This window comes from Schistocerca serialis, chromosome 2 (genome assembly GCF_023864345.2).
Source record: "Schistocerca serialis cubense isolate TAMUIC-IGC-003099 chromosome 2, iqSchSeri2.2, whole genome shotgun sequence".
NCBI lineage: Eukaryota > Metazoa > Arthropoda > Insecta > Orthoptera > Acrididae > Schistocerca > Schistocerca serialis.
Window position 1 is genome coordinate 420,203,918 of NC_064639.1, and position 27,302 is coordinate 420,231,219.

Genomic DNA, 27,302 nt, shown 5'->3' on the forward strand with positions numbered 1-27,302 from the left:
GATATACGTACCAAAATTGGTTGAAATCGAGCCCTTAGATTAGGAGGACATGCTGAACGAACATATAATGATTTACATAAATGAATAGATAGATTCACAGGTTAATGGTGTTGTTAAATCATAATACGAATAAATATGGCACGGGTTGATGGCCGTGTTCACTCACTGTTCTCGAAAAGAGAATGATCTTTCTGTATTGTAGGGAGCGTGTGCGATGTTGCTTTTATGTGCATGCATCTATAAGTATATAAAATTAAATCCCTGCCATGGTTTCTGTATGTTCGCGGTAATCTCAGGAACTACTGTAGTTTTCACTAAGAGACTGATCCACAAGGAAGATTTGTGGGCACAGGAGACAGGCATCAGACCATCCGAAAGCAGTGACAGGCGGTTGTGGACCATTACTACCAGGTGGCTGGTGAGAGCTACCACCGACTTCCTAAATAAAATGTGATGCAAGTCAGACCAGATGTTAAGCTGATAAGGACAAATAAGCTACTGGCCATTAAAATGGTGCACCACGAAGATGACATGCTACAGACGCGAAATTTAACCGACAGGAAGAAGATGCTGTGATATGCAAATGATTAGCTTTTCATAGCATACACACAAGGTTGGCGCCGGTGACGACACCTACAACGTGCTGACAAGAGGAAAGTTTCCAACCGATTTCTCACACACAAACAGCAGTTCACCGGGATTTCCTGGTGAAACGTTGTTGTAATGTCTGGTGTAAGGAAGAGAAATGCGTACCATCACGTTTCCGACTTTGATAAAGGTCGAATTGTAGCCTATCGCGATTGCGGTTTATCGTATCGCGACATTGCTGCTCGCGTTGGTCGAGATCCAATTACTGTTAGCAGAATATGGAATCGGTGAGTTCAGGAGGGTAATACGGAACGCCGTGCTGGATCCCAACGGCCTCGTATCACTAGCAGTCGAGGTGACAGGCATCTTATCCGCATGGTTTTAACGGATCGTGCAGCCACTTCTCGATCCCTGAGTCAACAGATGGGGACGTGTGCAAGACAACAACCATCTGCACGAACAGTTCGATGACGTTTGCAGCAGCATGGACTATCAGCTCTGAGACCATGGCTGCGGTTACCCTTGACGCTGCACCACAGACAGGAGCGCCTGCGATGGTGTACTCAACGACGAACCTGGGTGCACGAATGGCAGAACGTCTTTTTTTCGGATGAATCCAGGTTCTGTTTACAACATGATTATGGTCGCATCCGTGTTTGGCGACATCGCGGTGAAAGCACATTGGAAGCGTGTATTCGTCATCGCCATACTGGCGTATCACTCGGCGTGATGGTATGGAGTGCCATTGGTTACACGTCTCGGTCACCTCTTGTGGCTCTACCCTTGATTGCCGGCCGGCGTGGCCAAGTGGTTCTAGGCGCTACAGTCTGGAACCGCGTGACCGCTACGGTCGCAGGTTCGAATCCTGCCTCGGGCATGGATGTGTGTGATGTCCTTAGGTTAGTTAGGTTTAAGTAGTTGTAAGTTCTAGGGGACTGATGATCTCAGAAGCTAAGTCCCATACTGCTCCGAGCCATTTTGAACCCTTCATTCGATCCCTGCGAAACCCTACATTTCAGCAGCATAATGCACGACCGCATGTTGCACGTTTTGTATGGGCCTTTCTGGATACAGAAAATGTTCCACTGCTGCCCTTGCCAGTACATTCTCAAGATCTCTCACCAATTGAAAACGTCTGGACAATGGTGGCCGAGCAACTGGCTCGTCACAATATGCCAGTCACTACTATTGATGAACTGTGGTATCGTGTTGAAGCTTCATAGGCAGCTGTTCCTGTACAAGCTCTGTTTGACTCAATGCCCAGGAGTATCAAGGCCGTTATTACGGCCAGAGTTGGTTGTTCTGGGTACTGATTTCTCAGGATCTATGCACCCAAATTGCGTGAAAATGAAGTCACATGTCAGTTCCAGTATAATATATTTGTCCAATGAATACCCGTTTATCATTTGCTTTTCTTCTTGGTGTAGGAGTTTTAATGGCCAGTAGTGTATTTTTGTATAGAGCTAAAAGAAAAATGTATAAAAAGGTCACATAGAAAATGGATCAAACACTGGACTGGTGCTGGAGTAGGGTGAGTGCCACGTGACCATAGCCGGCTCTTAAATGGCGCTGCAGTCATTTGGGCGAAGTGGCATGGTAGCGCGCAGCTCGCATCATTACCACGAATTGTCATTCAAAATGTGACAAGTCGTCCAGCTGTACATATTTTGGGCTACCAATGTGAAGCCAGCACGGGTCACTAATATAAAATAAAACAGCATATTATTTTAATTTGGATTAGTGTTGTCCACAGTAACTGTTCCATATCAGTTGCAGAGTCCTGTCACGTTAATGTGATCACTGCCAATGTTCGACGTCAACGTGTATATCCACTCACAGACAGCAGGCGGCAACACTAGCAGTGGAGGGTATATGAAGTGTGTTGGAGAACGCAGGAAACAGTGCAGTCGTTGTCGTAATGCGAATTTATCTGACGTCCAAAAGGGCATGATCATTGGTTTTGGGACCAAGGGCAGAAGCATTTCCGAAATGTTAAGATGGTAAAATGTTCGCGTGCCACTATAGTTAAAGTATATAATGCACAGCAAAATGGCACTATCCAAAACCAATGGTGAGGGAATTGTGGTGCCGTAGAATACAGGGATGAATGACAGCTGCGGACATGTATAGGTGCGAACAAACGTGCAACCGTTGAGCAACTAACCACCCAGATGAACCAAATGGCTATCAATAGGATCTCCTGATCGATCGTTCAGCGATCGTTGCTGCATATGGGCCTCCGCAGCAGACACCTGGTTCATGGACCTGTGCTGGCTGCTGTTCATCGGCGATGAAGACTGGAATTTGCACCTCAGTATCCAACTGGATGACCACTGAGTGACAAGTGGTCTTTTCAGATGAATCACGTTTTTTGCTCCATCGGACAGATGGTCAATCGCTTCTACTGCTCTGCAATTATTGTCGGAAGGGTCCAGACAGGAGGAGCGAGGGTAATGATCTGGGGAATTTTTTCGTGGCATTCCGTCAGTGATCTCGTCATTCTGGAAGGCACAGAGGATCAACTCGAGTATGCATCTATCCTTGGGGACCATATCTGTCCGAACATGCAGTTTGTTTTTCTTGGCACAATGGCATCTACTAGCAGGACAATGCAACGTGTCAGACACCTTGCATTGCTCGGTTCGAAGAGCACGAGAATGAATGTAAATGTCGTGTGACTAGGGCCTCCCGTCGGGTAGACCGTTCGCCGGGTGCAAGCCTTTCGATTTTACGCCACTTTGGCGACTTGCGCGTCGATGGGGATGAAATGTTGATGATTAGGACAACACAACACCCAGCCTTTGAGCGGAGAAAATCTCCAACCCACCCGGGAATCGAACCCGGGCCCTTAGGATTGACAGTCTGTCGCACTGACCGCTCAGCTACCAGGGACGGACAGCACGAGGATAAGTTCACCGTGCTTCCCTGGCCACCGATCCCGCTGCATTAAAACCCAATCGAGAATCTGTGGAACCATATCGGTTGGGCTATTCACACCATGGATCGACTGTGAAACCTAGCGCAGCTTGCCACGGCACTGAAGTCAGCGTGGCTCTGCATTCTTGTCGATACCTTTCAGAACCTCATTGCTTCTTTTCCCGCACGTCCACGCTTCAAATGGTGGGTATTCAGGATTTTGACAGTTGGTCACATTAATGTGCCTTGACTGCGTATTCCTTGTTTTTTTCTTGTGCCTTAAGCGTATTCAGTTGTGTTATATCAACCTCGTTTCACTATCATTTAGGATTAGACTGGATTAGATTAGATACAGTTTTCGTTCCATAGATTCAAAAATGAGATGATTCTCGTGGGTGTGGAATATGTGAGAATGTATAACATTAAAAAATATAGAACATTTGAATATAATACTCACCTCCCTGATCATTTGTCAGGAGATTGTCGAGTTACGTAAATACCTTAAAGTAAACTGGGACTGCAATATTTAAAGAATTAATACACTGTCAGAATGAAACATAGTTCTGCACTTTTAATAAATTTATCATACACTATATTCGCAATCTTGACTGTTGTGACAAAGTGCTGACAAAACTGAAATCTAACACACATTTTTACTTAAACTGCACTAACTGTCCCTGTTAAGAAAGAGCTACCTGCCAAAAGGTCTTTCAAACTCTCTTTAAACTGTGCTTCATCGGAAACCAAGTTTTTAATTGTTGCTAGCAATTAATTGAAAATGTATGTTCCTGTGCACTGGACCCTTTTTTGGACCAAGGTAAGTGATTTCAGGTCATAAGGTAGTGTGCTTACTGTTACTATTGATACTATGTATTGAGGTACTGGTTGGAAATACACATTTTATTTGCAACAAATTTCATTAGGATATAAATAGATTGATAATCAGTGGTTAGAATGTCCAGTTCCTTGAAGAGGTTTCTATGGGATATTGTTGAATTTACACGTCAAATGAGTCTTACTAGACCCTTTTGCAATCTAAAATCTTTTACTCGTTTTGACGAGTTACCCTAAAATATGATCCCATATGACATAATAGAATGAAAGTAAACAAAGTATGGCAGTTCTTTATATTTGTATCTCACACATCCGACATCATTCGTATGGCAAACACAGACATGTTTAGGCGCTCCAGCAATTCAGAATTTATTATCCAGTTGTAATTAAAGAAACCTAACACTGTCAAACTCTTGTATCTATATGTATTCAAATGCTACACACAGGCTGGAAGGAAATCTTTTTAAAGTTTAACGACTGTGAATAAGCTCTAAACCACTGATTAATGTCGATGAAAATTTGATTATCAGCCATTTGTAAATCTGTGCTTGAATTGATATTTTTTGCAATGTTCGTATCATCTGCAAACAAAACAAACTTACCATCTGGCCATGTGACAAACGAGAGGTCATTAAACAGGGAAGAATCATCAGTGGTCGTTGGCATTTATTACTCCGCCTTACGTATTTTGAAAGCGACAGTTTTTCCCTCGTTTTGAAAGCAACTGTCCTAGCTATGCTGGAGAAGATCTGTCGACTTCAAAACGTGTAAAAAGGAGTAATAAACTGAAGCGCCAAAGAAACTGGTACAGGCATACGTATCCAAATAGAGATATATGCAGACAGGCAGAATACGACCTTGCGGTCAGCAACGCCTATATAAGACAACAAGTGTTTGGCGCAGATGTCAAATAGGTTCCTGCTGCTCGTACTATGGCACGTTATCAAGATTTAAGTGAGTTTGAACGTGGTGTTATAGTCGGTGCACGAGCGATGGCACACAGAATCTCCGAGGTAGCGATGAAGTGGGAATTTTGCCGTACGACCATTTCACGAGTCTTTCGTGAATTACAGGAATCCGGTAAAACATCAATTCTCCGACATTGCTGCGATCGGAAAAAGATACTGCAAGGACGGGACCAACGACCACTGAAAATAATCGTTCAACGTGACAGAAGTACAAGCCTTCAGAAAATTGCTGCAGATTTCAATGCTGGGCCATCAACAAGTGTCAGCGTCCAAACTATTCAGTGAAATGTCATCGATATCAGGTTTCGGTGCCGAAGGCCCATTGGTGTAGCCTTGACGACTGAGCGACACAGAGCTTTACACCTCGCTTGGGCCCGTCAACGCCGATATTGGACTCTTGATGAGTGGAAACATGTTGCACCGGTGGATGAGTCTCATTTTAAATTGTATCGAGCGGATGGACGTGCATGGGTATAGAGACAACCTCATGAATCCATGGACCTTGCATGGTCAGCAGGGGACTGTTCAAGGTGATGGAGGCTCTGTAACGATATGGGGGTTGTGCAGTTGGAGTGGTATGGCACCTCTTATACGTCTAGATACGACCCTGAGAGGTGACACATACGTAAGCATCCTGACTGATCACGTGCATCCATTCATATCCATTGTGAATTCCGACGGTTTGGGCAGTTCCAGCAGGACAATGCCACGCCTCACACGCCCAGAATTGCTACAGAGTGGCTCCAGGAGCACTCTTCTGAGTTTAAACACTTCCGCTGGCCACCAAACTCCCCAACATGAACAATACTGAGCATATCTGAGAGGCCTTGCAACGTGGTCTTCAGAAGAGATCTCCACCCTCTCGTACTCTTACGGATTTATGGACAGCCCCGCAGGATTCAGGTGTCAGTTCCTTCTAACACTACTTCAGACATCCTTCGTTGATCCATTACGGATCGTGGGACGACGGCTGGCATGAACTTCTTGATGCAATAATTTACCAACAGCCGTATGTATTGTAGAAATTTATTTTATTTTATGAACTTCTAATTGCTACCAGTTTCAGCATTACATTGATGCTATCTTCAGGCCCCACTCCTCATAGCTTCTGCAGGACGATTGATTCACGGATCCAGTTATATGGCTCCTTCCGTGTATAGCGATTTTACGACTATGACGAGTGAGGCCTGAAGATGGCATCAATGTAATGCCGAAACCGGTAGCAAAAAATGGTTCAAATGGCTCTGAGCACTATGCGACTTAACTGCTGAGGTCATCAGTCGCCTAGAACATAGAACTAATTAAACCTAACTAACCTAAGGACATCACACACATCCATGCCCGAGGCAGGATTCGAACCTGCAACCGTAGCGGTCGCTCGGTTCAAGACTGTAGCGCCTAGAACCGCACGCGTACTCCGGCCGGCAACTGATAGCAATTACAAGTCCATGAAATAAAATAAATTTCTACAATACATACGGCTGTTGGTAAATTATTGCATCAAGAACTTCAGGCATTAGTCGAGTCCACGCAACGTCGTGTTGCGGCACTTCTGCGTGGTCGCGGGGCCCCTACACAATATTAGGCAGGTGTACCAAATTTTTTTGCTCTGCAGTGTAAATGTCAAAAGCTATTGGTGACGGTTTGTAAACGAAAGCGAAACACATTGATGTAAGTCTCCTGAATTGTAGCACGATTAAGACTGAAATCAAAACTGATAAAGAGCGTGTCCTCCGTCTGCATCCATTAGCAGCCACTCGTTTGAGACGGGCGGTGACAGTAATGCGCTTACAGGACAACGGGCGAAAGCGTGCGCGGGCCTGGCAGAACGCGCCGACAGAGAGGGCCACATTAGCCGGCGCCGCGCCGCCCCCCCAGGCGGCACTTTCTCCGGAGGGCGCTCCCTCTGCCGCGAGTCGCGGAGCTCGGCACTCGGCGCGCAACCATGGCCCCGCCGCCCGCCTCCAGCTCGTCGCTGCCGCTGTCTCTGCCTCTGCTCGTGCTGGCGCTGGCGACCGCCGCCACCCTCTGCGCGGCCGTCGTCGACATCGTCGAGCACACACGTGAGCTCACAAACACTCCATTCCGTTCGCTTCTCACTCTTGTTGCTTTTGTTGTGGTTCAAATGGCTCTGAGCACTATGGGACTTAACATCTGAGGTCATCAGTCCTCTAGAACGTAGAACTACTTAAACCTAACTAACCTGAGGACTTCAGAGACATCCATGCCCGAGGCAGTATTCGATCCTGCGACCGTAGCGATCGCGCGGTTCCAGACTGAAGCGCCTAGAACCGCTCGGCCACACTGGCCGGCACTTTTGTTGTGGTGTTGAGCCCGAAGACTGGTTTCATGCAGCTCCGCACAACTTCATCTCAGAGTAACTACTACAGTATGCGTTCATTTCAATCTGCTTACTGTGTTCGAGCTTTAATATGTCTGTAATTTTTAATTTTTAACTCACTACCATCTACGTTTACTATCAAAAGTACGATCATAGGGCCGGCCGTTGTGGCCGAGCGATTCTAGGCCCTTTAGTCCGGAACCGCGCTGCTACGGTCGCAGATTCGAATCATGCCTCAGGCATGGATGTGTGTGACGTCCTTAGGTTACTTAGGTTTAAGTAGTTCTAAGTCTAGGGGACTGATGACCTCAGATGTTAAGTCCCTTAGTGCTTAGAGCCATTTGAACCATTTTACAATCATAGGGGAATCAAGCGAAATTTGTGAATGGAATGGCGATTTTTTGGTAGAGAAGATATCTACAAGATCTTTGATGGTATGCAAGTGTATTGGGACCCTTGCTCTTCGTGTTGTATGTTAATAACATTGCGGAGAATAACAGAAAACTCATTTTGCAGATGATGCAGTTATATATGATGAAGCACTATCTGAAAAAAGCTGCACAAATATTGATTCAGAGCTTGACAAGGTTTCAGAGTGGGGCAAATATTGGCAACTTACTTTAAATATTCGAAAATGTGAAACAGTGCGCTTCACAAAACGAAGAAAACATAGTGTCCTACGATTACAGTATCAACGAATCATAGCTGCAATCGGCCAACGCTTACAAATACCTATGTGTAACAACGGGTACGGATATTAAATAGAACGGTCACGTAGATAAAGCAGTTAGCGGACTCGGTTTATTGGTAGACTACTACCGAAATGCAATAAATCAACAAAGGAGATTGACCAATGGCCTTTGTAGTCTGTCCAACAAAGGAGATTGCTTACAAATCACTCGTGCTACCTGTTCTAGAATATTGCTGAAGATTGTGGTATCCGTACCAAGTAGTACCAATAGTGGATATTGAACGTATACAGAAAAGGGTAGCAAAATGGTCACAGGTTTGTTTAGTCCACGGGAGAGAGTCACAGACATGGTGAAGAAGATTAACTGGCAGACTTTTGGAGATAATTGTACACTACGCAGACAAAGCGTAGTTAAAAAATTTCGAGAGCCAGCTTTGGATGATGATTCTAGGAAGATATTACAACGCCGTACATATAGCTCCAGTAGAGATCGTGAGGACAAGACTAGGTTAGCTACAGCGCTCATGGACGCATTTGAACGACCGTTTTTCCTCCGCTCCATACGTGAAATGGAACGGGAACACCTAAAAACTGGTACAGAGGGACGCGCCCTCTCCAAGGCGCTTCACAGTGGTTTTCAGAGTGTAGATGTACAGTCGTGGACAAAACGAGCGAGACCCCTCGCCTTTTCGTTATGCTGATCTGCACAGCTTTAAAGTCTGCTACACAGTATAACAGGCAAGGCGACGAAGTGCTACCAACGTACTATGCACAGGCGTGAAACTGACGAACTATCCAAACTTTCTCAGACTGTTTCAATCATATGTAAGACTATACGAGGGTTGGAACTTAAATAGTGGCAACTATTTATTCACAACCGATACAAAAGAGTTACATGCTTGCACCTGTTACTGGCCTTCGAAGTAGTCACCAGCGTTGTGTAGAACCCGTTGCCGTTACTCGCTAATAACAGTATTTTGTTATTTCGATAAACATCCCGAAGGATTGTCACATAAGCGGTGACATAAAGGTAGAAAATTCATGTTTTAGAGTCCAGAAAGCTCTATGCAACAGAAACTGCATTGCGAAATTGCCGGCTTATTCATGTCTGGGGTCACAATAGAGGGCTGTTTGCCTGAGTTGTCGGGTAGCATAGTGAAAGGTGTTTGCTACTGCAAGGGAGGTCTGGTTTGTTTTCGGTCCTAATCTCGATTGATGGATGGATGGATATGGTGTTATGGGCGCTCAACAGTGTAGTCTTTAGCGCCAATCTCGATTGAGGCAGATAGACTATCAGTAAAGCAATTTTGAGAAATTCTCGCGCCTCCAATACGTTTTATTGCTACATTTATTCTGTACTGGCGCCCTGTGGATGTCAATATGAAACTCTTGTAGGATTTCATACTTGTTACTGCCTTCCTTTTTCCGATTCCGTCAGTAATTGAATTGACTTACGTGTGGCACTGAATGATTTTTAACTGAATTTCGTTATGATACTTCACGCATTGCTAAATTTGCACACTTTCGTGGTAGTTTAGCAACGGTAATCCACTATGCCTTGTCTGAAGGTTGACACAAACCGTTTCGCGGCCGAATGCGCATAATATTTTCCTAATTCGTAACGATCTGGAGTACTTTGTCTTACTAGAACAGTTGTGTTATCTCCATAAGCTGAAATTCATTTTTATTAGTATAGTCCATGCTAATTAGCGTTTCTTCTTTCATTTATATCTTATATTTACGTATTGTGTTTAACACACTAATCAGCATTAATATAGTCTTACACATGATTGAAAACAGTCTGACAAAGTTCAGATAGTCTGTCAATTTCAGGCCTGTGCATAGTATGTTGGTAGCACTTCGTCACCTTGCCTGTTATGCTGTGTAACAGACTTTAAAGCTGTGCGGATCAGCATAACGAAAAGGGGAGGGGTCTCGCTCGTTTTGTCCACGACTGTACATGTATATGTAGATGCAGATTCCCACAGTTCTTTACATTACCATATGTACGATTCGCTAATGCAACATGATGTCGCATCATCCGACCCCTTCTTGTAGTCAAAATGTGCCAGAAATTTCTTTCTTCTTCATTTAGATTCAGTAGCATGTTATTAAGTTCTTGATCTAGTCTTCTATTTTTGCACATTCATTTGCAGCTTCACATTTCAAAGGTTTCTATTCGCTTATTATCCCAGCTGCTCATAGTCCACGTTTCAGTTCAGTACAAGGCTGCTTTCCATGCCAATACCTACAAAAGAGGCGTTTTAACACTTAGATTTATATTTGATATTAATAAATGTCTCCTTTTGAGAAAAGCTTTCCTGCTGTTGCCAGCCTTCGCTTTACATTCTCCCTAGTTTGGCTACTTTAAGCTATTTTGCTGCTGAAATAGCAAAGCTCATCGATTAATTTTAGTGTTTCATATACTAGTCTAATACTATCAGCATCACCTGATTTAATTCGACTGCATTCGATTACTTCTATTTATCTATTACTTCTATTTATCTTACGCCCTCTTTTCAAAACACTGTCTATTCCGTACAAATGCTTTTCAGAGTCCTTTGCCGTCACCGACAGAATTAATATGTCATCGGCAAACCTCACAGTTTTAATTTCTTGTCCGTGAAGTTTAATTCCCTTTTCAGATTTCTCTAAGGTTTCCTTCGTTGTTTGCTCAGCGTATCATAAGCCAAATGCTTTTTAACCGCCGTGTCAAGTACTGTTCAGGGCCATGATGCGCTGTCGAGAAAACTTCGCCTAAAGACTTTTACATCTATATAAATATTCCGGAGGATGTATCACACCAATATCATCGATTTTGTTTCCTATTCCATACGTGTACAGAGCGATGGAAAAATATTTTTCTATACGCTTGTGTACCTACCCTAGTATTCCCTATCTTATTCTCACGATCACTACACGAAATATATGCTGATGGTAGCATAATGATCACAGAGTCTTCGTCAGTACAGGTTATCTAAATTTACTCAACAAACTTCCGCTCTTTCAACAATTTCCAAGCATTTCTGCTGGACATTGATATGGGCTATACCGACGTGTTAGCCGGCCGTTGTGGCCGAGTGGTTCTAGGCGCTTCAGTCTGGAACCGCGCTGCTGCTACGGTCGCAGGTTCGAATCCCGTCTCGGGCATGGCTGTGTGTGATGTCCTTAGGTTAGTTAGGTTTAAGTAGTTCTAAGTCTAGAGGACTGATGACCTCAGATGTTAAGTCCCATAGTGCTCAGAGCCATCTGAACCATTTGAACCAACATGTTAGGGTTCCAGCAGCACGTTCCTGATACCTGTTGTAACACCATTGTGATAAGAACACCACACACTGGAACAACACTCCAGAACTGAGTGCAGCAGCGCTTTGTTTATCATTTCCTTTGTAGGTACACCGCACTTTCCAGAACTTTACAAATAAATCTAATTTTTCTATTTGTCTTTTTTAATCCTGCCTTTACTTGATTGTCCCATTTCATATCGCTACTTAGCATTAGCTCTTTATAATTATATCATGTGACGTACTCAAAATGTTCAAAAATACCGTGTCCCTTCTCTTAGTTGTGGGCATTATCTCACATTTAACCACATTTAAAAGGAGCTGCCATTCATTAAACTCAGAGCAAATTTTCTAGAAGTCCTTTTACATATCCATACGATCCTCTAGTGACGATATTTACCTGCAGACAGCAGAATCGTGAGCAAAAATGTCGTACTACTGGTGATGCCATTCGATAAATCGTTAATGCATATTGAGGATTAGAGGCCCCATTACGCTTCCGTTGGACAAACCGAATGTTGCTTTCCTTTATGTAGAACATTTGCCGATCAGTGTATCGTATTGTGTTCTGTTAGGAAAACATTCCTCAGCCAATCACATGTTTGCGCGGATGCTCTGTATGATTCTATCTCGGTCAGTAGTCGACGACGTGCACAGTGTCGAACTCCTCCGTGAAATCCAGGAAGGCGGAATCTGCCTGTTCACCTGCATCCGAGAATTACAGTTCTCATCGTTGTCTGCTGATTTGTGGAGCGAATCAGCGTGTCGTAACAGTAGGCCGGTATCTAGGGCTCCAAGATTTTGATAGAAATTTCAAAAAAGCATAACAAACTTTTTGATAAATGACAGTAGGTTTAAGGATAAGTTACTTGATGTATTGTTAAGAGTTGCAAGTTCTTTTTTAAACATTCAAGCAAGAGTGGCTCTTCAAATAGAGCCATTAACAGATAGGACTGATAGAGGAAACAGAGAAGACTCCAAGAAGAGCAGCGCGTTGTGATACAGGTTCGTTTAGTACGCGCGAAAGCGACGCGGAAGTACTCAACCGACTCCAGCGCCACTCTCTGCTAGGGAGGCGCTGTGCATTATTGTGGTTTACTTTTTAAAATTCCGAGAGCGTACGTTCCTGAAAGAGTCAACCAATATATTGTTGCGTCCAATGGTAAAGTAAACTTATAGAGATTCGAGCTCACACGGAGATTTACCAACAGTCGTTCTTCGCGCGCACAATTCGCGACTGGAACGGCAAAAGCAGTTGGGGGAGTGACAGTGGTACAGAACGCACACTCCGTCACGCAAGAGGGACCACGGAATATAAACGTAAAACGATGTCCTTTTTTTAGTCTTGAGAAATGGTGTTACTGCGATACAAATAACGGAATGCAGAATAACTGCTATCATCCAATAACGTAAATTACGAATTTGCGAGATTAAGGGGAACGTGACAGTTTGCAGTACAATAATATCTCGACTAATGAGTCACAGTTTGAGTCACTGAAGTCGAATAATATATCGCTCTGTGATATGAACTGAATCGAACATCAGAGAGAGAAGGCAGAAACAAAAGACCTCGTTGAACACGTTTGACGAATGGAATGTTTGTCTTCTATCTTTACGAACTATCCAGGTACTCACTGAAGTGGGATGGCATTGTGACCTTAAAATCAAGATTTGATACCAGCTTCCCTCGAAAGCGTCACCTCGATCTATGGGTGATGAAACGTATGTTCAGGAGTGGGTACAGCAAATATCGGTCTTCAGTAGATTGGTAAGATACTACGAAACTGCCATGTTCTCATAAAATAGATACGCTATGAAAGTTTAGTATTTTATCCATCCTCAGCAACTGTAGTTGTATATAACGAAATAATAAGCAACCAGTTGCATAAAAGAAATTTAATTTCTTTACCGGTTTCGGGCACTTGGTGCCCTTCTTCAGGTTATACCTGTGGCATCATTTGCGAGTGCCAGCAGTAAGATGCATACAGTAAAATGGCATGGTCATTTTCATAATGTCTGTACAAAATTAGTATAAAGAAGTTAAACGCTTCTTTATACTAATTTTATTGACACTCGCAAATAATGAGATAGGTTTAACTTTCTGAAGAAGAGTAGTACGTGCTCGAAACCGGTAAGGGAATTAAATTTCTTTTATGACACTGATTGCTTATTATTTCTTTATATGCTAAGTAATTGTTGCACAGATTGTTCTGGAATCTGCTGGAATGCTCGTGACCCACCCAGTTTAGAGACACCGCACTTATGTTCAGAAGAACAACGCAAATAGTCCCAAGTATTGTGTTTTCAGTGAGCTTTTATTAGAAATAATGCAAAACCTGAACCGTTCATATTTGACGAAAGGGAAGTGCTTCTGTCAAACTTCCAATAATAAATTTTCAGAAAAGAATCTTCAAACATTCTACCCTTTCCTTCATACAGCCCCCGCAGACCCCTGAAGAAAACGTAAGACTAATAAAAATACAGCAAAACAATTATTATTCCCGTGCTTCATTCTTGAACAGTAGGAGGAGGCCCTCTCCCATGATCTTTATGGTGATTTGCAGAGTATTGATTTAGATGTAGCTGTTAATGGCTTCGTACAATTTTGGAGAAATGGTTACAGTGACCAACAAATAAAACATGCTAGGCCGCAAAGTCTACGTGGCCCGAGAATTTTTTTGGTCCCGACGAAGTCTGTATGGAATGAAGGAAATTGAAATCATTTTAAAATTTGTTGTTTAATATGTTACTATTGACTGTTGTTTCTTGCAGAGGAAAAATTCTAAAATTTAAACGTAATTTTAAGAGCGCGACCCATTTATTAAGTGCTTTGGAACTAACCACTTGCAAATAGAACGCATGTGGAAGGAAACGGATGTCGTTTCACTTCATTTGAAATCTATGGATCTCCGTTGACAATACCAGCACAGTGTGTTTAAAGTTCTTTTGCTTCTCGGATAGATTTCTTGTCACTCAGCAGGCAGCATCAGAATATTATCTACTCAGTGTAATTAGTAACTTTCTCCTCATTATATTTGTCTTCCTTCATACTCATCAAATTAAACAGGACCATGTAATGGATTAGCTATTTTGAGGTAACATAACACGAAAATCTCACAAATTGCTTAACGAGTTCATATGTTGAGGAGCAGCAACTTCATCTCATTCTTCGTTATTAGAGGCTAATACCACAGCTTATCTGATTATCTAGACTAGATGATGTTGACTCATTGTCAGTAGCATAAGTAGCAGGCTCATTTACATAAGCTTCTATTCTTACAAGATACAGAAACAACTACTTATTTTTTAACTAACATATTTAATGATATTTGTATTCTGTTTATTTATAGTCTTTCGAAGCACAAATTGAATACAACAGATTAGTGGTAGTTAATCGTTAGTGTCTTACAGAAATATTTCCCTGTACTAGCTTGTACCTGTTGTTTACATCTTCTTCGTTTAGATTCACGTCGGTGAAGCAATCTACCGAACACTGTGTTAAATAAAAGAATGAACAGGAAGAATGAAAAGTTACTTTTTTGGTGGTTCTGTCAAATCAGTCTCTGAAATGTTTCACGTAGCTGCCTGCCGGTCCTCATCAGAGAGCGGACCCGCCTGCTGCAGCAGCGACGTCAATAGGGCTATGATTAGACACGAAACTGGTTCCCTGCGAGGCCCAGTGCAGTACGATCACGCTGCTGGTGAAAGTGGCAGGGGCTTCGACCGCCGCTCCAGGCGCCAGTATTTGGGCGCCGATCGAGCAACACAGCGACATTGCTTCTTGTTTACCAACATCTCGGCCCACCTGCCTGGGTATAATGGCCGCTCTCACCTACCGCCGTGAACACCCACCCACCCTCCGTGTTAGTGTGGTTAGGTTGGGAATGGAGCATATAATCACTTCGTCAATATCTCCCACCGGTAGTTAAATATAAGGCACTGCTGGCAAGTTAAATAACAGTAAGGTCGGGAGAACAGAGGAGCAGGAAAAATTGTAGAAAGAATAAAACAAGTTAACAAACTGTATAAAATATATAGATACTTTAAAAAGCTATGCCAGCTCGTTAAAGCAACTTACCTGGAACAATTACGAATTCTCGTCCCCAAAAAAGTTGCAATAAGTTGGAAATACAAAAGAGATTGATACAATTGTTAATTTTGTTGGTAAGACAACTTTTTATCAACTGAATTACTGTATTCAGTTTTAATCAAAGGCATCTCCTGTGCTGTACGAAGGCAATAAATTAAATAATTAAATACTTAGATGTAACTATTTTCTTTTGAGTTACGTCTTTTATGTTACGTTAATATTCGCTTTATTTACAAGCAAAGGATGTAGATGAAGCACTTACTTTTATTTATGTATCCTATGTATTATGTCAGTTTTGCTCTTCTGTAAGAATTTTTGCACTGAAACCTCATCGATAAATGTTTTCATTGAACTACATATCACAATGCTGCTGTTCAAAACACTTGAATTCCTTGCTAAGTTAACAGTGGTATCAAAGGAAACTACAGAGGGTAAAAGTGGAATGAGTTGTTGGGGAAAAGACAGACGGGTAATGGTGTGGTATTGGGACACTCTGGTGATATTTGTGTGTGTCTTAGGTTTTAGTTTTTTTTATTTCCTATTTTTTGTTAATTTTTATTTGATGGCATGTTGTGTATAACATGAGTTATTGATTTTCTGATGATGCTTTGTCTGTCACTGAGGAGTTTTCTTCATTTATTATGTCCCACTGTATGAGATACTTTCTTTTGGGTCTGAGCAAGTTATTTCTTCTATTATTATGGCAGAAGATTGTCATTTCTGTTCTTGTTCCAGTTTAGTGGTGATATTCCTTTATTAAGTGTTCTGCAAATGTCGAATGGGTGTCCTCACTCTTCGGTACTCTTACAGTTTCTTTGTACCTAATATTAAAGTTTCTAGTAGTCATCCAAGTACGTTTTGAGTTGCAGATATTTATTTAATATATCCCTGACCTATAATGTTTGTTTCCCTTCTGTCGTAGGTTTTACTTGGTTCTGAATTGCACTGTTTCTTTTAAAACTGATTTAATTTCATGTTTTTTAAATATATTTCTAATTTGCTGTGAGTACATGATCTAATCGTGATTTGTCAGGTTAATAATAATGCGGCTGCCACATCTGTATCGTTGGTCAGAACATATGTTAGTTAAGTCTTTACTCAAAGCATTCACTTTCCTCTAGTTACAATACACGGTGATTCAAAAGTAACTGTACACACTTTATGGGTGTAATGTATGGATCAGTATAAGACTAAAATGTTAAATGAAGTTTTGTCTGAAACTACTTTATCTCCGAGTTATGCATAAAGTCAGTTGTAGTAAGCATTACATCATGGGCCAGTACAGGCTTCTGGCGTCTCGTATTCGCCTACATATCTCATGATGATGCTTTGTCGACAGTGCCCCTACACCTGAGTCGGGCGATAAGACAGTATCTCAGAGTTGCTTATACCGATAAGTGGACAGTTTGTGCAGGACCAGTTGCTTGGCCAGCCAGATCTCCAGATCTTAGCCCCTGAACTTCTACCTTTGGTGCCATCTCAAGGAGCTCGTGTAGGGTGTTGCAATTGAGAATGTAGCACAACTACAGCAATGAAAACAGCTGTGCAACTATGCAGAACGAGGTGAACGGAGACTGCAAATTTCTGCTGTAAGAAGTCGAGCGTGTCACTGCCTTCGTGTACATGAACGCAATTCTGAACATGTCCTGAGGTAAACATACAGTACGTAGTTGAGTTGAATTTCGGATCCCTTCAAGTCGTTGCTTTCTGAGACGAATTTTATTAATTTTATGTTGCATTTGTGATCCCTGCTCTACTGCATAACAATGAAATGAAGCAATTTAACACAAAACTTAAAGACAAAACTGTAAGATGTTTTATTCTTATTGTAGTACATACGTTATATCCACGAAGTGTGTACAGTTACTTTTGAATCACCCTGTATATGTAATGAATTTCATGTAACAAAAACAACCCTTTCTTGCGGGTCAGCTCACTATAGAAGTAATCAGTCCCCCAGCCGGAATGTTGCACTAGCGTCTACACTCGCCTTATTGACAGGCAGGAATTGTACCACGGCAGAGTACTTGTCTGCAGTATGCTACCCTTCTCCTTTCCCACTCTTCCTTTCAAAAATGCGAGCAAAGATAAACTTGCAGTGTCCTACCAACATGTAAATAAACATAGGAGACAAATTAAAACTCTGTGCCTGACTGTAACTCAAACGTGTAAAACACTTGGTAACCAGATCAAAGAGTCCAAAGCCTCCGGTATAGAAACCCTCAATTATGAAGCCCCTACTTGTTTCGAACGCTGTCAGGTACTCTTTTTCCATGCACTAAAAGTTTATGTGGCAACTACGAGGGTCGTGCAATAAGCAATGCCCCACATTTTTTTTTAAAAGGCCATTAATAAACACAGACTAACGTCCTTGTTGGAGTTTCACATTTGATGTTTGTTCTGTGTGCCGCTGAAGTTTCTATCCGTTCTGGCAGATGAGAGCCATAGTACAGCGTCAAAATGGCGTCTACATACGACTCGTGTTACATGCAGCGTGCTGTTTTTGAATTATTGTGTGCAGGAAAAGAAACCGTGGTGAACATCCATAAACGTTTGTGTGCAGTGTATGGTGATGCTGCAGTTGATATGCGTACAGTTGAGCCATGGGTAAAGAAAGTTGCAGTCTCAGGAAATGCAGAAACAGAGCTCCGTGATCAGCCAAGTTCGGGACGTCCTGTCACAGCCACTGCTCCAAAGATGCTGAATTGTGCCGAACTGGGCATCAGAACTCGACAATTAGTTCAGCATTGAAAGTGCGTATGGGATGATCGAGACTCTCGGATATTCAAAGAGGTGCTCACGATGGGTTCCACGAATGCTCACAGCGGACCACAAGATTCAAAGAAAAGCCATTTCATCTGAATTTTTGGAGCGTTTTGAGTCCTATGGAGAGGCCTTTCTGTCAAGGATCATTACGGGGAACGAAAGCTGGGTGCACCACTTTGCGCCGGAAACAAGAAGACGCTCCATGGAGCAAAAGAAGAAACTCAAGACAACCCCCTCTGCCAGAAATGTCATGGTGACACTCTTCTGGGATTGTGACAGCGTCATTCTCGTGGATATGATGCCAAGAGGCTCAACCATCAATTCAGAGACATACGTGAAGACTCTGACGAGACCCGTTTCCAACGCAATAATACACGCCCACGCACAAGTCTCAGAACCCAGGAACACATCGCCTAATTGGGTTGGACATCATTGCCTCATCCACCCTATAGTACAGACCCGGCACCCTCGGACTTCCATCTCTTTGGGCCGCTTAAAGATTCTCTACGGGCAACACACTTTGAAGATGAGGAGAGCGTCAGTCATGCAATGAAGACACGGCTACGCCTATAGGGCAAGAGCTTTTATCAGCAGGGAATACATACTGTTACACAACGTTGGCGCACGGCCATAAATAGTGATGGAGGCTATGTAGAAAAATAGGACATGGACAAGACATGTTGATGTACACTCCTGGAAATTGAAATAAGAACACCGTGAATTCATTTTCCCAGGAAGGGGAAACTTTATTGACACATTCCTGGGGTCAGATACATCACATGATCACACTGACAGAACCACAGGCACATAGACACAGGCAACAGAGCATGCACAATGTCGGCACTAGTACAGTGTATATCCACCTTTCGCAGCAATGCAGGCTGCTATTCTCCCATGGAGACGATCGTAGAGATGCTGGATGTAGTCCTGTGGAACGGCTTGCCATGCCATTTCCACCTGGCGCCTCAGTTGGACCAGCATTCGTGCTGGACGTGCAGACCGCGTGAGACGACGCTTCATCCAGTCCCAAACATGCTCAATGGGGGACAGATCCGGAGATCTTGCTGGCCAGGGTAGTTGACTTACACCTTCTAGAGCACGTTGGGTGGCACGGGATACATGCGGACGTGTATTGTCCTGTTGGAACAGCAAGTTTCCTTGCCGGTCTAGGAATGGTAGAACGATGGGTTCGATGACGGTTTGGATGTACCGTGCACTATTCAGTGTCCCCTCGACGATCACCAGTGGTGTACGGCCAGTGTAGGAGATCGCTCCCTACACCATGATGCCGGGTGTTGGCCCTGTGTGCCTCGGTAGTATGCAGTCCTGACTGTGGCGCTCACCTGCACGGCGCCAAACACGCATACGACCATCATTGGCACCAAGGCAGAAGCGACTCTCATCGCTGAAGACGACACGTCTCCATTCGTCCCTCCATTCACGCCTGTCGCGACACCACTGGAGGCGGGCTGCACGATGTTGGGGCGTGAGCGGAAGACGGCCTAACGGTGTGCGGGGCCGTAGCCCAGCTTCATGGAGACGGTTGCGAATGGTCCTCGCCGATACCCCAGGAGCAACAGTGTCCCTAATTTGCTGGGAAGTGGCGGTGCGGTCCCCTATGGCACTGCGTAGGATCCTACGGTCTTGGCGTGCATCCCTGCGTCGCTGCGGTCCGGTCCCAGGTCGACGGGCACGTGCACCTTCCGCCGACCACTGGCGACAACATCGATGTACTGTGGAGACCTCACGCCCCACGTGTTGAGCAATTCGGCGGTACGTCCACCCGGCCTCCCGCATGCCCACTATACGCCCTCGCTCAAAGTCCGTCAACTGCACATACGGTTCACGTACACGCTGTCGCGGCATGCTACCAGTGTTAAAGACTGCGATGGAGCTCCGTATGCCACGGCAAACTGGCTGACACTGACGGCGGCGGTGCACAAATGCTGCGCAGCTAGCGCCATTCGACGGCCAACACCGCGGTTCCTGGTGTGTTCGCTGTGCCGTGCGTGTGATCATTGCTTGTACAGCCCTCTCGCAGTGTCCGGAGCAAGTATGGTGGGTCTGACACACCGGTGTCAATGTGTTCTTTTTTCCATTTCCAGGAGTGTATATTGTCACCAAACTCTGACTCTTAAGAATAAATATGTTCTGAGGGGGCATTACTTACTGAACGACCCTCGTAGCTCCGCAGATGATGAAGAAATTGAAGAAGTGTATGACGAGATAAAAGAAATTATACAGAAAGTTAAGGAAGATGAAAATTTAATAGTGACTGGGGATTGGAATTCGATAGTAGGAAAAGAAAGAGAAGGAAAAATGCTGAAGATGAAGATGAGATGGGAGATATGATACTGCGAGAAAAATTTGACAGAGCACCGAAAGACCAAAGTCGAAATAAGCCCCTGGCGTAGTCGACATTCCATCAGCACTACTGATAGCCTTGGGAAAACCAGCCATGACAAAACTCTTCCATCTGGTGTGCAAGGTGTATGAGACTATCGAAATATTATTAGACTTCAAGTAGAATATAATAATTGGGGAAAAGGAAAGAAAGAGTAAACCGCCGGGAGAATTTTGAACAGAGTGTAATTTAATTATCGCTGACACTTGGTTTGAAAATCATGAAAGTAGCTTCTACATTTGGAAGAAGCCTGGAAACACCAGAAAGTTTGACTGTTTATATAATGGTAAGACAGAGATTTCAAAAACAGTTTATAAATTGTAAGACCTTTCCAGGGGCAGATGTGCACATTGATCATAATTTATTGGTCAAAAACTGCAGATTACAACTGAAGAAATTAAAAAAAGGTAAAAAAAAGGTAGGAGATGGGACCTAGACAAGTTGAAAGAACTAGAGGTTGTTGAGAGTTCCAGAGGTAGCATTAAGCAATGATTAACAAGAACGGGGGAAAATAATACTGTAGAAGACGAGTGAGTAGCTCTGAAAGAGGAAATTGTGAAGGCAGCAGAGTATGAAATTGGTAAAATGAAAAGGCTTACTAGCAATCCTTAGATAACACAGGAGATATTGAATTTAACTGATGAAAGGAGGAAAAAGTGCAGTAAATGAAGCAGGCTGGAGGGAATAAAAACGCCTGAAAAAAGGAGATTACCAAGAATTACAAAATGGCTAAGCAGGATCGGCTAGAGGACAAATGTAAGGATTTAGAAACATGTTTCATGAGGGGAAAGATAGATATCGCCTACATGAAAACTGAAGAGGCCTTTGGATGAAAGAGAAGAAGCTGTGTGAATATGAAGAGCTCGAATGATAAAGAAGTCCTAAGCAAAGTAGGAAAATCTGATAGGTGGAAGAAATGTATAGATGGTCCATACAAGGGAGATGTTTTCAGGGCATTATTATAGAAACGGAACAGGACGTAGATGGAGATGAGATGGGAGATATGATACTGCGAGAAAAATTTGACACGCCGGCCGGTGTGGCCGTGCGGTTCTAAGCGCGTCAGTTTGGAACCGCGTGACCGCTACGGTCGCAGGTTCGAATCCTGCCTCGGGCATGGATGTGTGTGATGTCCTTAGGTTAGTTAGGTTTAAGTAGTTCTAAGTTATAGGGGACTGATGACCTCAGTAGTCAAGTCCCATAGTGCTCAGAGCCATTTGAACCATTTTTTCAAAAATTTGACAGAGCACCGAAAACCCTAAGTCGAAATAAGCCCCTGGCGTAGTCGAAATTCCATCAGCACTACCGATAGCCTTGGGAGAACCAGCCATGACAAAACTCTTCCATCTGGTGTGCTAGGTGTATGAGATTATCGAAATATTCTTAGACTTCAAGTAGAATATAATAATTATAATTCCAAAGAAAGCATGTGATGATAGGTGTGAATGTTACCCATGATCAGTTTAATAAGTCGTGGTTGGAAAATACTAACACATATTCTTCACAAAAGAATGGAAAAACTGGAAGAAGCCGACCTCGGGGGAGGTCGGTTTGGATTCTGGAGTAATGTAGGAACACATGAGGCAATACTTACCCTACGACTTCTCTTACAAGATAGGTTAAGGAAAGGCAAACCTACGTTTGTATCGTTTGTACACTTAGAGACAGGTTTTGAAAATGTTGACTGTCATACTCTCCTCCAAATGCTGAAGGTAGCAGGTGTAAAATATAAGGAGCGAAAGGCTATTTACAATTTGTGCAGAGGCCACCCAGTAGCTGTAAGATTCGAAGGGCATGAAACGGAAGCAATGGTTGAGAAAGGCGTAAGACAGGGTTGTAGCCTATCTCCGATATCATTCAATCTGTATACTGAGCAAGCAGTAAAGAAGTAGGAATTAAAGTCCACGGAGAAGAAGTAACAACGTAGAGGTTTGCCAATGACATTGTGATTCTATCAGAGACAGCAAAAGTCCGCAGCTCGTGGTCGTGCGGTAGCGTTCTCACTTCCCACGCCCGGGTTCCCGGGTTCGATTCCCGGCGGGGTCAGGGATTTTCTCTGCCTCGTGATGACTGGATGTTGTGTACTGTCCTTAGGTTCGTTAGGTTTAAGTAGTTCTAAGTTCTAGGGGACTGATGACCATAGATGTTAAGTCCCATAGTGCTCAGAGCCATTTGAACCAAGAGACAAGGACTTGGAAGAGCAGTTGAACGGGCAGTGTCTTGAAAAGAGGATATAAGATGAACACCATCAAAAGCAAAACAATGATAATGGAATGTAGTCGAATTGCACTGAGCTGGAAAAGGTCATGGGTTACCTCCTAACATCGTGTTGGACTTCATTTTTCCCAGTGTAATGGAGCAACTCGACGTAGCATGGACTCAACAAGTTATTGGAAAACTCCCTGCAGAAATTTTGAGCCATGTTGCCTCTGTAACCGTCCATAAATGCCAAATAGTTGCCGGTTCAGAGTTTTGTGCACAGACTGACCTCTCAGTTAAATAAAGTCCTATAAATATTAGATGGGATTCAGGTCGGGCGATCTGGGTGGCCATATCATCGTTTAGAGTGCTCTTCAAACAAATCGCGAACAATTGTGGACCGATGACGTGATGCATTGTCATCCATAAAAATTTCATCGTTGTTTGGGAACATGAAGTCTACGAATGACTGCAAAATGTCTCAAAACAGCCGAACATAACCATTTACAGTCAATTATCGGTTCAGTAAGACGAGACGACCCCGTCCGTTCCATGTAAACACAGCCCACACCATTATGGAGAAACCACCAGTTTACACAGTTCGTTGACAACTTGAGTCCATGGCTTTGTAGCGTTTGCGCCACTCTCGAAGCCTACCATCACTTCTTACGAACTTAAATCGGGACTCATCTAATCAGGGCACGGTTTTCCAGTCGTCTAGGGTCCAACCGATATGATCACGAGCGCAGGTGAGGATTTACACACGACCAAAGGCACTAGCGTCGGTCGTCTGCTGCCATAGTCCATTTACGCTAAATTTCGCCGCACTATCCTAACAAATACGTTCGTCGTACACCACACCTTGATTTCTACAGTTATTTCACGCGGTGTTGCTTGTCTGGTAGCACTTACAACTTTACGCAAACGCCGCTGTTCTCGTCGTTAAGTGAAGGCCGTCGGCCACTGTGTTGTCCGTGGTGAGAGGTAATGCCTGAAATTTGATTCCTCAGCACAATCTCGATACTGTGGATTTCGGAATATTGAATTCCCTAACGATTTCCGAAATGGAATGTCCCATTCGTCTAGCTATCATTAGCATTCCGCGTTCAAAGTCTGTTAATTCCCGTCCTGCGACCATAATCTCATCGGACACCATTTCACATGAATCAATGACAGCTCCGCCAAGGCACAGCCCTTCTGTAGCTTGCGTATGCGATAGTACCGCTATCTGTATACGATCGTGTCGCTATCCCGAGACTTCCGTCACTTCAGTGCAAATCAGGCGATACTGAGGGAATTAGATTAGGAAACGAGGCACTTAAAGTAGTAGATTAGCTTTGCTATTTGGGCAGCAAAATAAATGATGGCAGAAGTGGAGAGAATTTAAAATCTGGACTGAAAATGACAAGAAAACCGTTTCTGAAAAAGGGAAATTTGCTAACATCGTATATGGATGTAAGTGTCAGGTAGTCTTTTCGGAAAGTATTTATGGAAATGAAACATGGACGAGAAGTGGGTTAGACAAGAAGAGAATAGAAGCTTTTGAAAAGTGGTGCTACAGAAGAATGCTGAAGATTAGGTGGTCAGATTACGTAGTTAATGAGGAGGTATTGAACAGAATCGGAGAGAAAAGAAATTTGTGGCACTACCTGACCAGAAGAAGGGATTGGTTGGTGGGACACATTCTGAGACATCAAGGATCACCAATTTAGTACTGTAGGTAAGTGTGAGGGGTAAAAATCGTAGAGTGAGTGGAAGAGATGAATACATTAAGCAGATTCGAGTGGATGTAGGTTGCAGTAGTTGTTCGGAGACGAGGAGGCTTGCAAAGGATATAATAGCATGGAGAACTTCACACTGAAGACCACAATAACAACATACAACATCCTTGGTGATGTTCTTGTCATGGGGTTCTTGTCATGGGGTCATGTACCCCTAGGGTCATGTACCCCTGTAATGTAGTGTCGGTTGATATCTTATTGGACGTTCAAGACTTCTGACGGAGGCTTATAGTTGGCACTATCTTAGTCTGTGCACAAATGACAACTAATCCAAATCTGCTATGCGTACTGTAGTTACTGTGTCTGGTCTCAGGATAAATTTGAGAGTTAATTGCGAAACTTCGTCTGCTGTAAATCTCATTTATGGCCGTTAAGAGATGTCAGGCGGTTTTGGATTTGTGAGTTGTTGCTTGAGCTGGTTAGCATTGCCCTGGTGTGCTGAAGTCCAATTCCCGATGACCTTCGAGGAAGGAGAGGCTCCCTTAAAAACTGCAAATTGAAGAGAAACAATGTCGTGCAAAGGATAACGTCTTATTGAATGAGCCGGCCGTTGTGGCCGAGCGGTTCTAGGCGCTTCAGTCTGGAACCGCGCGATTGCTATGGTCGCAGGTTCGAATCCTGCCTCGGGCATGGATGTGTGTGATGTCCTTAGGTTAGTTAGGTTTAAGTAGTTCTAAGTTCTAGGGGACTGATGACCATAGCAGTTGAGTCACATAGTGCTCAGAGCCATTTGAACCATTTTTTGAACAAAAGGCTGTAATAAAGAACTACAGCCTTGAAACAAATGGATGTGCCTGAAAACATAGCTAAGAGATATCATCCGAGTGGTACAAATTTCATACACAGTAGCGCTCACTTGTGTAACAGCGTTCAGCGTTCGTACTGGTCAACTTGTATAACCCAGTGTATCTGAACACAGAAGTGTAGAGTACGAGCGTGTCCCGGTAACACTTTACAATTTAGAATCTCTGGCTCTCACTTTTGGGTGCATATACACACAGCATGCTGGTCTCAGAGACTGAATTAGACGAGTGGAAAAAAATATAAGTAAGAGTTACGCACCAGAAAGTTGTCAGAATGAACTGCCTGAACATAAAACAACGAAGAAAGTCCCCTACAGTCAGAACCAAGGATGGTTCATTGGATATCTAATACACATGAAAGAAGTACTGCTGAACCATGGTGCAAACGGACGGTATAAACCTAGTGAAATAAGAGTATGGAGTAGCCCCTCATTCAGCATTGAACGGATAAATGCGAAAGTAAAAAGATAATACGTAGTTTTGCGTCTACAATATATCAAATACGTGTTTAAAATAAAAATGTTAGCTCTTTATGTGTAACATACAAAAATTACTAAATTTTCCGTTACGTGTTACTTAAAATTCAGAGCGTTCTGTTGTTGTCACTCATCGTTGAAGATATATGATGAGCACACCCGTACACTTACAGAATAGAACACCCAAGTCGTTCTCAACTTCTGCACGGGCGTCCCTCTTCTCAAGTTTCGTAATGCAAACAAGAAAAGTGAAACCACAAGAGTCTGGGTAGCAATACAAATGGAAGATTACTACAGGACAACAGAGGTGGCGCCCCTTGGCGGGCAGCTGATCCGTTGCTAAATGTGGATTTCTTGCCAATGAGGCTCTCTCGTATTCCAGCGCCGACCGCTGGCCCCACGTGAGTCGCCGCTAGAGAGGCCCATCACAGACCGATAAAAGGTAGCGGGCGTGGGGAGGTCGTACGACAATGCTTCCTCACTGTAACGGTGAACAGTAAACGATTTCAAATCAAGGACACAAGCGTTTACAATTCCATAGTCCTTTGTTAGGCGGTGCTTACAAATGTTATGACAACATCGACAGAATTCACAGTTGGTGTCGCAGTGCATTTTCTCGACACGGAGCGTGTGCTTTGCAGCAGATGATAGCTTCCGTTATAAACCTTAAGAATAAAATCGGGATACTTGAAAACAAACGCTCTATTACACTACAGTTAAAGAGGATGATTACTATGGTCCACAGTTCCTCAGGTAAAGAAAAACAAAGTGTCGTTCTGACTGCTGTGTTGCGGCTTGGTGGAGGTGCAAGTAAGGAGTCACGGGAAGAAACACGGGACTTAACCCCAAGATTGAGTATTGGATATTCACCACTGTAATAAGATCTTTGATAATCTATGGGTCTATAGTATGTTGGAACAAAGTAGAACATAAGATGACTGCTAATTTACTGCAAAACTGTAGCATATCCAGAATCCCACACGAAAATAAGGAATGTGGCAACCATAGGAATGCTCGGCTAAACGCCGCGTGACTATACAATAACCTTTAATTGCTTCAACAAACTGTTAGAAGTAGAGAGCAGTTGAAGTACGAACCACGACACCTTGCAGGAGACAGATGAATGCGCTAAGGCCCTGTTATGCGAGGTACAGCATAGAC

General features: G+C 43.4%; 1 protein-coding gene across 1 annotated transcript in view; it reads left to right on the forward strand.

Moving 5' to 3' along the window:
- The first annotated feature begins 7,251 nt into the window (after nt 1-7,251).
- LOC126456032 (protein takeout-like) overlaps nt 7,252-27,302 on the forward strand; it is a 102,299-nt gene continuing 82,248 nt past the window's right edge. Inside the window, exon 1 of the mRNA XM_050091786.1 lies at nt 7,252-7,369. Within this exon, the coding sequence (XP_049947743.1) occupies nt 7,252-7,369 (118 nt within the window). The remainder of the gene's footprint in view (nt 7,370-27,302) is intronic.